Source organism: Adiantum capillus-veneris, chromosome 10 (genome assembly GCF_014529385.1).
Source record: "Adiantum capillus-veneris isolate H3 chromosome 10, ASM1452938v2, whole genome shotgun sequence".
NCBI lineage: Eukaryota > Viridiplantae > Streptophyta > Polypodiopsida > Polypodiales > Pteridaceae > Adiantum > Adiantum capillus-veneris.
The window spans coordinates 102051524-102064028 of NC_140940.1; the positions used below are offsets into that span (position 1 = coordinate 102051524).

The 12505-nt window shown below is 38.4% G+C and overlaps 2 protein-coding genes across 2 annotated transcripts; one reads left to right on the plus strand and one right to left on the minus strand.

Moving 5' to 3' along the window:
* Nucleotides 1-367: 367 nt before the first annotated feature.
* LOC147449368 (uncharacterized) lies at nt 368-5006 on the minus strand. The gene is made up of 10 exons (XM_086522610.1): nt 3743-5006; nt 3146-3246; nt 2927-3058; nt 2741-2834; nt 2356-2665; nt 1882-2033; nt 1473-1790; nt 1154-1389; nt 600-1060; nt 368-524 (listed from the first exon to the last, which is right to left on the minus strand). Exons 1-10 carry the CDS (start codon nt 4188-4190, stop codon nt 368-370), a joined length of 2409 nt encoding a protein of 802 aa, XP_086378736.1. The 5' UTR covers nt 4191-5006.
* Nucleotides 5007-8801: 3795 nt separating this feature from the next.
* Nucleotides 8802-9671, plus strand: LOC147449369 (uncharacterized). The gene has a single exon (XM_086521550.1). The coding sequence runs from the start codon at nt 8802-8804 to the stop codon at nt 9669-9671; it is 870 nt and encodes a 289-aa protein (XP_086377676.1).
* Nucleotides 9672-12505: the final 2834 nt, after the last annotated feature.

Here is a 12505-nt window from a genome sequence, read left to right on the forward strand (position 1 = left end):
TCACTATCACTACAGGGGGGATTTGTAGACATGTAGTAGTGTTAGTGTGTATACGCGCTTCACCAGGGGCACTTTTCTCCCACTGGGTTTTTCCCCCTGGACACCTGGTGTGAAAGGACACCTTAGCTCTTAGGGTTTCATATAAGCTTTGTAGCTCTGAGTTTGTACACACTATTATTCTAATACAGAGAGATAGACTACAGAGATCTCGTACGCAAGCTTTGTGTCTTCTCCTTCTCCATCTTCTTCCTACTCTCAGTTGTTGTCTTCCTTCTGTTTCCTGTTTCATCATCTTCAACAAAAATATCATGTCAAATCAAACCATAATGTCTAATACCAAGATATTAGCAATACAAAATATAGAGCTCTATAAAGCTTCACTACTTGTAGTATCATCACTATGCAAAGCAAGGTCATCAATAAAAATCGATCGTGTCCTTTGCTTCTCCACCAATGGACGATCAAAATGGTCATCTCTTTGGCACATGAAGCTTGCCATATCTGCAACATAACATGGCAAAGACCTATTTCTAAGGCTATATCTCAACCATATAAAGAATTATTAAGAAGACTTCAATGAATTTCTAATAAAACCTTACCAATCTGTGGGCACTTGAAAGTCAAAGATCTCTATATCATCATCCTCTACTGGTACGTATGAGGAGGAGGCTCCCACATCCACAAAGTGAGAAGCTATCAAAGGTCGAAGATGATTCTCAATAATGGCATGATCATTATCCATTCCAAGACAACACCTTCCTGTATGTAGACATGCTCTCAAAACTGGTCTTGTCCTTGCTCCAAACTCCAAGACAATGCTATTTGAGGTAGTTAGAAACTCCACAAACATGAGCATGAAAACAAGACTTTTCTCAATTCCTCCTTGCCAACTTCCAATATTGCCTGCTTGTTTGGAGCGTCGTGATGATGGAAGAAAATGTTTAAGAATATAAGAGTCCAAACTTTGTTGGAGCTCTTTTCCTATTGTATTTCCTTCTTCAAAATGAAGCAATGGTGTGCAGCCAGGTCTTTTTAAAAGAAGCACATGAAATGCATTCTCCTTAAAAAATTCAAAAAAATAAATATCATTTAATATATAATACATTAAATCTTAAATGAACATGTTACATTATGCAAGTTTGTTGAGACTTACCTTCACCACAAATTCACTCTTTCCTGTGTAAGCATATGGCTCTGTAGTCTCAGCCAGCCATCGAAGATGAACCTCCATCCGCACTTTTGAGACCATATGCTCAACAATGGGGAGAGAGGATGTGGAGCACATAACAAGTGTCCATCCACCGTCATCCATACAAGCTGTCGCAATGCCCAATGAGTAGAGTACATGATCATCAGAGATATCATTCCAAGAAGGCATAGCTTCATATCCTACAATTAAGAAGCACATCAAGAAAGCATACTAATATTAATCAACTTTGTGATTTAGTACTTCCTAACAAGAAAAACATTACCTGGAACCATTGATCCAGTTGGTAAGTCAACAACACATAAATCAACACTCCAAGCGCAAGTCTTCTTGTGTCGTTGCCTTCTCTCACCACCAGCTTTTAGAAAAAATGATCGTATCTTTTCAAATTCTCCACCGAACTTCCCCGCAAGTATGTCCTTACCCAAGATGATGTAGTCAGATTCTAGAACTGCCACACTCTCCTTAGATGCACGATGAGAGAGTCGAGAGAAGGATTGAATTGGCAAGTATATCATGTCACTGGTGACGCTCTTCTTTCTTTTCTCAGCATGTGTAATATTGACATCAACACACTCTTTCCCTACATATATTTACAAAACAAAGCATGACCAAATTATAAACTATTATGCAATGAAAAACACAAAATATGCATGCAAGATGATGCTCTTTACCTCGTGTGTCAGCAACAGTAACCTTTGGTCGACCTGTCTTTGCAGGGAGCTTTTTCAGTTGGAGTTTCTCGGCTTCTAAAATATTTCTTTGTTGTTCTTGCACTTGCCTCAATGTATCTTCATTCATATTTCCAATTGACCCTGAGTCAGATCTGCACTCTCCTTTTTGATGCCTTACATATGCCTCATTTTCCTCCTCAATACAACATCCTTTTTTCATATCAACCCACCATGGACAATGCTTTCTCTCCCAATCATTAAGAAGAAATGCACCTGAGGACTTTCTATCCTCTCTGAAAATACTAGAAGTATACATGCAAAATGATGGAGGTGAAAGCATTGGACATGCTTTACAAATATGAGGGAGAGTGTATATCTTCTTGCTACTCAACAATGATAGAAGAAACCTTCACAATAGATTGTTAAACTTGAAATTAGGCAAGGCCTCCCAAAGTATCACTTAACATTAAATACCTGTAAAGAACTCTTTGAGCTGCATTTGGTAGATCAACTTGCTTTATTGCTGGACTAGCCACAGTCATTTCCTTTGAAAGAGGCTCAAAAAGGGTATCTCTATACCGAAACAGAATATCATTGAAGTAATCGCTCAATGTCAAATGCTTTGGCAAAGTCAAGAGCTCTCCTCCAATATTTTTCTCCACCACTAGTGAAAGCATTCTAGAGGCTTCAGTCAAAAGCTGCTCCATCCATACCTCTTTTGCACACCATCTTATGAACTCATGGTCACCTCCAAGAATACCATAAGAGCTTTTCAAATTATCATCTGCACCAAGCAAAGCAAGCATAGAAATCTTCTTCTCATGAGAGCATGCTTCAATTGAAATTTGGTATAATTTACCCAATGTGATTTTCCTAGAGGCATCAAACATTGGCAATCCCCAAAGAACATCAAACCAAGCCTTTCCCAAACTTGGATTGATGATACACAACATCTGCAAGTACATGATTAACTTCAATTAATAAAAGAGTACTACAAATGTTACAAACACAAAAGCATTGCAAAATAGTCCCTTTAAAAACTCACTCTATGAATCTTTCGCACAAATGTTTTGGTCACAGCTTTTCTTATCAACATGAGTTTGTGCTCGCGCTCTTCTTTGGGGAGACCACTAGGGATCTTCTTCTCGTCTTTGTCCACGTTCTTTTTGTAGCTTGCCTAAGAGGTTAAGAGCAAATATATCGGAACACAATAAAAAGGTTTTGATGTTACATGCATATCAAATGAAGTTGTAGACACACTCACAGAGAAAACCATCCAAGCAAGCAAGGATTGCGTTAGAGGATACCAAACTTTACGACCTCCCGAAGCCTCTTTCACACGTGCTTTTTCAATAGCCATTTTTTCTGCAGGTGTAAAATCCTCCACATCACAAGATCAAAGAGTGCTTGTGTATTGAAAATAGTCCCGTAAACTTGTGAGAACAATGGCATTCTCATTCATTCTGCCAGAAGAATTAACAATTATAAAAGAGAACAAAAGGTTTCATATATTACTTTATAAAACAAAGTAGAACTTATAGATTGAATCTCTGAAGAGCGGCCAAGAGTTTGACTTCATGCTTTGGCTCAGGATCAATAAACTCGGCTCTGATTCTAACATGTCTTTCTTTATCTCTTGACCATACCTCCTTAATAACTTCCATCCAAGATGTAGTCCTATGATTGCCTTCCCAAACAAAAAACATCTTTCCGGATAAACACGACCAAACTGGGTCTTCCACAATCTCTCTCTCAAACTCCTCATTGATAGCCACCCAATTCTTGTCCCATGTGGATTGGATCTCGGCATCCACTAGTTTAGTTGTGCCATCAGGTAGATGTAGAGATAGAATAAACAGACCTTTGATGGGAACATACCCCTCGTGGATAAAATCTCTTTTTAGATTTGAGAGGTCCGGTCTCAACTCTCGAACCCTGGTGTTAATTAAACAATGACACAAGGGCACTTCAGGAACTGCCTTACCCCTATGTATCATAAGAGATTTTAAGATATCAGATCCCAATGGTTTGTCAATGATAGCTGGCACATGCTCATCAATTTCTTGCTCAAGGTCATCATCCACGACCTGAAGCTCATTATCAGCATCCTGGACAATATGCTCCACATCTTGGAGTTGTGTCTCACCCTCAAGTTCCATAGGAGCCACCTCTTCCAGCTGAGGCTCTTTCTCGGAACTAATGCTTGCCACACATTTTGCTGCCTTCTTAGACTTCGGCTGAGAACTTGAACCAACAACCTGCTTTGCCTTTTTCTGGCCACCTGCACGGGTCATTCTATTGACCAACATACAAAATCAAGTTGGAATATATACTTATATCAAAGTAAAGCCTTTAGATTTACAACTAGCAAACACAAAATTGAAACCTAGATGAATAAATCAACTATAACTTTAGACCAGACAACACCTTCTCGTGCTTCACAATTTTGCTAGCAAAAATGTAGAGGTGGGCTCATGAATATCCACACCAAGCTGGCTCTGCTCATTCATAAATATAGATTATGAAATGTTATTAATGGTTACAACACAATTTCGCTGGCGAAATTGTGTCAGATGTATTCAAACCAACCATGCTTTCATCTTGTATAATCTACATGCATAAACAAATAAGGGTCATAAAATACATACATGATAATTATGCATTAGTATTCGGGCCGTTGTTTGTTGCACATAATTTTGCTAGCGAGATTAAACACATAACCTTTTTCAAAGAAAGACATATTTACTTGTGCCTTTGTCTACTGCACATAATTTTTTTGCTAGCCCAGTCCTGAATAATTTCGCTGGCAAAATATAATTATATGGTGATGATACCTCTATATTGGACTTGCTAACTTTGTCAATAAAGTGAAAGACAACCTCTGTCTACTAATTTTTCCACTAGCCCAGTCCCGAATAATTTCGTTGGCGAAATATAATTATAAACCCAGTTTAGAAAACGCAGGAACGCTCAAAAGATATTTAATGCCTCCACCTTCACTCAAATTTCTGAAGCCTTATAAAAGAAGCCTTGTCTTGTATATTCTTAGGTTTATTAATTGAGGGTATTGCATACTGTCTGTCTCTCTCTCTCTCTCTTTCTCTCTCTCTCTCTCTCTCTCTCTCTCTCTCTCTCTCTCTCTCTCTCTCTTCCACAATATGAAGCTCTATCTCTCTCTCTCTCTCTCTCTCTCTCTCTCTCTCTCTCTCTCTCTCTCTCTCTTCCACAATATGAAGCTCTATCTCTAAGAGACATTTACCTTATTTTAATTTTATAGAAGTGAGCATATATTTAATTAATATCCAAGGAGTGCAATCAACCAAAGTCCTCTTAAATTACCCAGAAATTTATCCTCAACTTCAATGCACATATAGAAAACTTATTGATGCAATGTCGAGGACATAAGATAATTTTTGAGATACTCATTGTGAAGCAAGAGCACGAGGACAAGACCAGAAGTAAAAAGTACAAAAAATGCAAAAATCTGGTGCTCTAAGATAATCTCAAATTTTTGCCTGGTTTGATGTTTAGAAGAGCTTATCATTAAGAGTCAAAATAATTTAAAACACGGCCATGCATACAATATATATGCCACTCAATTCCTTGGAGAAAACCACCCGCACAAGTCCACAGAAGAGCACCATCCTACTTTTGAAAATTATAAGGACAAATCATATTGGCACGCAATATTGTGATATGCCCCAGACAATTTCGCTGGCGAAATATCAAATTCAAGCGTGCACCAAAGCTATGAAATGCAGGAACACGATTTGAAAAGAAATTGTTCTGCCCAGCCGGCCGCTAAACCACATCCTGCACCTCTTGTGTGAAGTCGAGTTTGATCCAGAAAAAGACTAAGCACAACCATAGCAATTTTGCTGGCGAAATAGCATGGAAGACACACTTTCAAAGATTTAAAAACTCAGTAAAACAACAAGCACAACCAAAGCAATTTCGCTGGCAAAATAGCATGGAAGACACACATTCAAAGATTTAAAAAACCAGGAAAACAGCAATTTTGCTAGCGAAATTGCTAGGAAGATACAACATCAATTGCGAAATAGCTATGAAGAAACAATATTGAATGCGATTTTAAACATGCACCGAGCTTGAAAACGCAGGAAGAAGATACAATTTCGAATGTGAATGTAAACATGCACCGAGCTTGAAAACGCAGGAAGGATTTGAATTCCAGTATCTCCTATATTTTGATGGCGAAATAGCTTTGTAACGTTGAATAGCAGAGCACCACACAACAATGCGTTGAGGACAGTAGCCTCAATTTCGCTGGCCAAATTGCTTGGATTCCCAGTGTTCAGGACATGGATTCCCAGCGTTCAGGAAGGACTTGCCTTTATCTTCTGAAGTTATCTCAGGCTCTACGACTTCATGCCTTTATCTTCTGAAGTTAACTAAGGCTATACGACTTCACTCCTTATCTCTTCAGCTTCACTAGTATTTTGCCAACAAAATTAGGCAGGAATAAATCCATGCGAAAATCCTTTTCGGCTAATGATTCGGACCAATCACAATAATCCTTTTTTAGAATTAATCATTTTCTTTAAATAACGATTATTACTAAAAAATCATGGAGATGTGTCTACGTTTCATAATTGAAAGAACCGTTTTGGTTATTGCCCCATATTTGCCTCTTTAAAGCCATTCAACAATAATAATTACCTTGTTAACTCTGCATGTAAAATTCATCCATATTTTTGACACTTTATAGCCATTCAATCTTTAATAATTAACTTATTCACTTTAATAATAAACTTATTAATTTTAAAGCCATTCAATCTTTAATAATTAACTAATTAAATTTAATAATAAATTTATTCAACTTTACGTAGTTTACTTATCAACTCTGCCTATTCTAACATGTTCACGACACTTGACTTGCACCATTGCTAACTCTACAAAATGACTGATGATGATCTAATGGTCACTATAGAAGATTCCACGGGCTCAATACTAAACATAGAATGCACTAATGGTGCTGTTACTCTCTCTGTTTCATACCTATCTTCATACTTCAATCTGTTGGAAAACACAATTGAACTGCATCAACAGGCAGACAAGAGGGATGGTACTGAGCTGCAATATGGGGTTCAAAGCACTGCTGGTCATAATGGGAGAGAATATTACTTAGAGATAATGTTTGGAAAGAGGTTCTTTGTATCTGGATCTCATCCACTGTCCACAGGTTCTCCACACAGCATTGTTGACCTTATTACCAAGTTGCCATCACATAATGTCCTCAACATTGCATTTAAATCGGTATCTTCACTTCAGCAGGCTACTGAGCTACCACGAAGATATGATGGAAATATTTTTTTTGAATTTCCACCTTCTGTGGATGGACCAAAAAGTAAAGGTATGGAAACAAAGTTTAGTGGACATGTGTGGAGTGAAGATGTAACATCACGATTTTCGGGCTTTAAAGGGATAGTCAGGATAAGAAAATGTGCAGGTCATCTGTTGTGTGAGAATGGACAATGTCCTTATCTTCAATGGATAGGTACAAAGAATGATTGCCATTGGAAAGGGCATGTACAGAAGGTCCCAAATGTTGGCAGTACCACAAATGGATCTTTGAAGTGTCTGCATTGCAACTGTCCTCCATTTTGTATTGCCTTGTGTGGCTGCAAGATGTACTTATGTCTTCCACATGATAGTGAGATGCAGCCAATAACCCGGTGTGTAATTCATTTAGGATATCATATGAATAGGGTTGGTGATGGATCATCAAAAAAAGCACTTGATGATATAAAGCAGAAGGTGCAAAAAATAGTTGAGCAAGGCACAAGTTCAAGGCCTAAAAGTTTACAAAAGCAAGTGGCTGAAGACTTGGTGCTAGAGGCCATCATATCTGGGGAAAACAACCTTCAACTTACAGACATTGAGCTTAATGCTTTGTTTGAGAGACTCTTGCCAGTGCTATCATCCAAAAGGTAAATTGGTACTTGAAGAGCATCCACATACTTCAATTAGTGTTTGAAAAAATATTCTTTTTTCCACATTACTAATTTACTCATAACTTTCTTGTTTCCTTTTCTTGTAGGATTGCAAGATGGAAGAGGGATGATAGGGATCTCAATGATGGATTGGAGAGAATCTTGAACCTAAAGTAAAAAAGTAGATTGCAATTTATTCATGGATTTATTTTCCCAGGTCAACTATCATCCACAAGCTACTCCAGATGTCACGTGTTTAAGATGACAACCAAGGGTCCAGGCTCAGGTGTGGATCTTGTGAACAAAATGCGGCCATCAGGAGAATTAGGAAATTGTTGGGTTTGCTTTGATCATGTCAAGAGGATAAGGGATTGGCACTCCATGGCCTGTCATGTCTATAATCCCTTTATGCAGGAGCTCCAAACCATTGCTATAAGGGATTTCAAAAGTGAAGACACAGAGGCTCAAGTGCTATTTTGGAATTTTCTGAATGAGGTCATGGAAAAGGAGGGTTTTAGTGCTGCTGAGCTCCATGGTTTCATGGCTGATGAGGCTCAACAAAACTGGTTGGCTGTGAGGAAAGTTTTTAATGGAGGTCCTGAAAATGTTATGGAAGGTAAGGAAAGAGAGTGCTTGTGGCATTGGGAGGATAACTTGGAGAAGCATTTTAGAAAGTGCATTTCTCCAGAGAACCAAGAGGAATTCAAAATTAGATGCAGAGCTTGGAAAAATTCACCTACTGTTGAGAGTGCAAAGAATGAGCTAGATTCTCTCTGTGAGTGGTTGGAAATGGGTAATGCCAGACCCACAATGAAAGGATGCTTGAAACTTGGATTTCATGGTGGCATGCAAGGGTTTTTCATTGGGGAGAGTACATTTTGAAGATACAGACTTTCTATTCACAAATAGCACATTCACACATGATTGCTTCTTGTTGTCACTAACAATGTGAATATTTTTTAGGCAATGGACGAAGATGATAGATATTTGGTTCCTCGTAGTAATCTATCAGAGTCCATTCATGGGAGTTGGTTGGCTACAAAAAATGGGGTCAAATACATGTCTCTATATGATGCATGTCTCTCAGACCTCATAGCGTCTTGTTTGCAAGGGGCAAGGCATGCTACATTTTTGAAGGGGCAACACATAGGATCTGGACCAAGCCTTTGTAAGCTGCAACAAAGAGATGCAATGTGGACAAAAAGATCATACTCACAAAGGAAAATAATAGACCTCACAAATGAAGTTGAAGAGGAAATTGGAGTTGCAGCAGAGGTAGGCATTGGATATGAGAATACAGCAACAGTAAGAAAAAAGAGACCTAGATCAATTGCATCGCCAATTCATGAGTTTGATTCCCACCGACCAGAGTTTCAAAGGATCACCAAGCCAGAGCCGCAAAGACACTCTTTTGCCTTTGCGAGTGCTAGTCAAAATGAAGTCACTACACAAATAACAGAGGTGGATGTTAGTCCAACATTGTGGGCTATACGACGAACCAATCCCGTAAGCATGGTGCGATGTCAAGGATATTTGAGAACCATAAAAGAAAAGTGTCAAAAATACATAGATTCAAAGGGGCGTGCTAGGAAGGAGGGAGTCCCTGCTTCTTCTTTCTATGGAAGAATTCGTGTCTCAAAGGATGAATCAGATATTCAACCGCAAATGTTATGGTTTTGTGTTGATTATGTGGAGCACACTTGGGAACCTACAACTGCAGTTTATGGATTGCTATCACCTGCACCAACAAAATGGCTTGTGGCAGCTGGAACATGTCTCACAATCCTAATGAGAGTCTTTGTCTTCAAAATGCAGGATTTATTTTGGAAGGTGTAACACAGACAGGTGTTGTTAAATTGCCTACAAGTCCTAAACAAAATGTTGCAAACAAGGAAACACGGCAAGAATACAGAGAGGGTCAAAAAGTCATCTATAGAAGAGCAATTAGTAAGGAAATGCAAACAAGAATTGATGCTGCAATGTCTATGGAATATGTTGAGTTCATTTTGACTACACAAGGGTCAAAGAGAAAAGGATCTCCATACAATGTTTCAATTTGTGTGTTTCCGTCATGTACATGTGATGACTTTGTGAGTCGATCATGCACAACAGAGCGCTACATGCCATGCAAACACATCTATTGTGTCTTCTTGCGTCACTTGAAACTTGAGTTGGAAATCAATAAGCGAGTCCACCAATCTGCTTTAACTAAAGACGAGCTTCGTACTACCCTCGCAAGAGTGTGAAGTGTGAACACCTACATATTTTTGTATTTGGTGAGCATTGCTAGCCTTTTTTGTAGTGTGATACTTATGTTTTTTGTACTCCATATTTTGATGTTATAAGATGAAACTATGGCGTTGCATATGAATAAGTTTTTGTTCTAAGTTGTGAGGGTATATTGTTGCCAATCGCTTTAGTTTTCTTACATACATCATGAGTTCATTTTGACTACACAAGGGTCAAAGAGAAAAGGAGCTCCATACAATGTTACAATTTGTGTGTTTCCGTCATGTACATGTGATGACTTTGTGTGTCGATCATGCACAACAGAACGCTACATGCCATGCAAACACATCTATTGTGTCTTCTTGCACCACTTGAAACTTGAGTTGGAAACCAATAAGCTAGTCCACCAATCTTCTTTAACTAAAGACGATCTTCGTACTGCCCTCGTAGGAGTGTGAAGTGTGAACACCTACATATTTTTGTATTTTATGAGCATTGCTAGCTTTTTTGTAGTGCGCTACTTATGATTTTTTTACTCCATATTTTGATTTTTTAAAGATGAAACTATGGCGTTGCATATGAATAAGTTTTCTTTCTAAGTTGTAAGGGTTTATTGTTGCCAATCACTTTAGTTTTCTTACATACATCATGAAGAATTAAATTATTACAAAGGGGTTAATAAAGCTAGAAATTATCCGATGATAATTTCTCTTCGAAATATACTAGGCAAAACTAGAAATTTTGACCACATGTTTGGATACTAGGCTCGTAGCTCGTGGGTTTTGGCTCATATAATGGCAACCCTTGCATTCAAGTAGAAAGAAGATGAGAGAGTGAAGGAAGCATCGCTACACTTCAAACTATATATAGAGAGATGTCCGGAATGCGAGTTACCACAGGATGAAAGATTATCAATTCTCTTCATAGAGGGTTTGAAAAATGAAACTCTCAAGAAATATTTGCACTTAAAAGGATATACTTCCTTTGAACAAGTCACGAGAGAAGCGTTATACCTAGTTGACAATTGTAAAGCCTATGGCGAGGAAATTGGTGATACAAAGATCACTATGGATAATGCTCCTTTAGCATCTAGTGAAACCAACACAAGGCAAGTGGTTATGTCTCAATTAATGACCAACCTAGATGAGCTAGCAATGCAAGTAGCACAACAAATAAAATGGTGTGCCATTGAGCAAAAATAGACCAATCATGAGATGAGTGAGTGCTACTATAAACAAACCTACACTAGGGGAATACTATTTGGACATCAAATAGAAAAGAAAATGCCATTACCAAGTCATACATTATTTCAAAATAGGGTTGTATCAAGGGTTTTACAAAGAGCCGAGGTATCACAACCTAGGCTAGGGCAAGAACCTATGAGAAAACTCTATTCATTGAATGAGGACACTCTGATGTTCATAGCCAATCAAGAGCGTAGACCAGAGACCATTCTGGCTAAGTAAGAACAACCATCAATTGTGCCACCAGTGACTCAACAAAATGGACCATGCTACAAGTATGGAGGTAATCATTGGGCCAAGAATTGTTCTCGTGTAGAGATAATTGGATATTGTTTGGAGTGTGCCATTACAAACGTTGTTCCTAATTGTCCAAAACACTCAAACAAACAGGGGAAAACAACAATGAATGTTGTGGGAGTGTTACCTTCTCCAAGTGGATCAGAGGCAGAACCCAAAATTCTTGTGAAGGTAGTGACTAGATCCCGAGCAAAAGAAAATGCTGAGGACCAAGCTAATGAGGAGAAAGATCAACAACCCAAACAAGGAGAAACAACTAGTGTGTCAGTGAGGACTGGGAGAAAATCCTTGAAAGCCAAAAGAGGCAGAATTAAAGCAAAAACAATTACAAATCAAACTGCACTACAAACAGAATTACAAGAGACAAAGGAGCAGTTAAAACAAGAACGGGAAAACAAAATGGTGGTGAGCGATAAGAAACCAAGGAAGGCATCTTTTGGAGGATTTGTGTTGGTAGACAAAGTCCTAGAGCCATTAGATGCTGCACTGGAAGATTATGAGGCTAGATTGAAACCCAACCAAACCCTAGAACAACGAGGGATGAAATATCCTCATGCTGAGGTAGAGACTGAGAGGTTGAAAATGTGTAAAGAATTGGTAAAAACTGCACAGGCAATGATGGAGTCTGAAGCACCAATTCCACCTCCAGAAACAAAACCAAAAAGTGTTGGATTTTAAATGCCTAAGGCAAAGTTTGTTGAAACATTAACTCAAAGAAACATTGAGCTAGAATCACAAAAGGATGTGCAAGCAAAGACTGCAACACAAGAAATCAACAACCTAGAAATTAAACTAGGTGATCAAGTAGTGGCCAACACCACTAATGATGTGAGGTCAAGATCACAATTTATGGAACCTATCCCAGAGATAGATGATCCATGGCCAAATGAATTGTGGGAA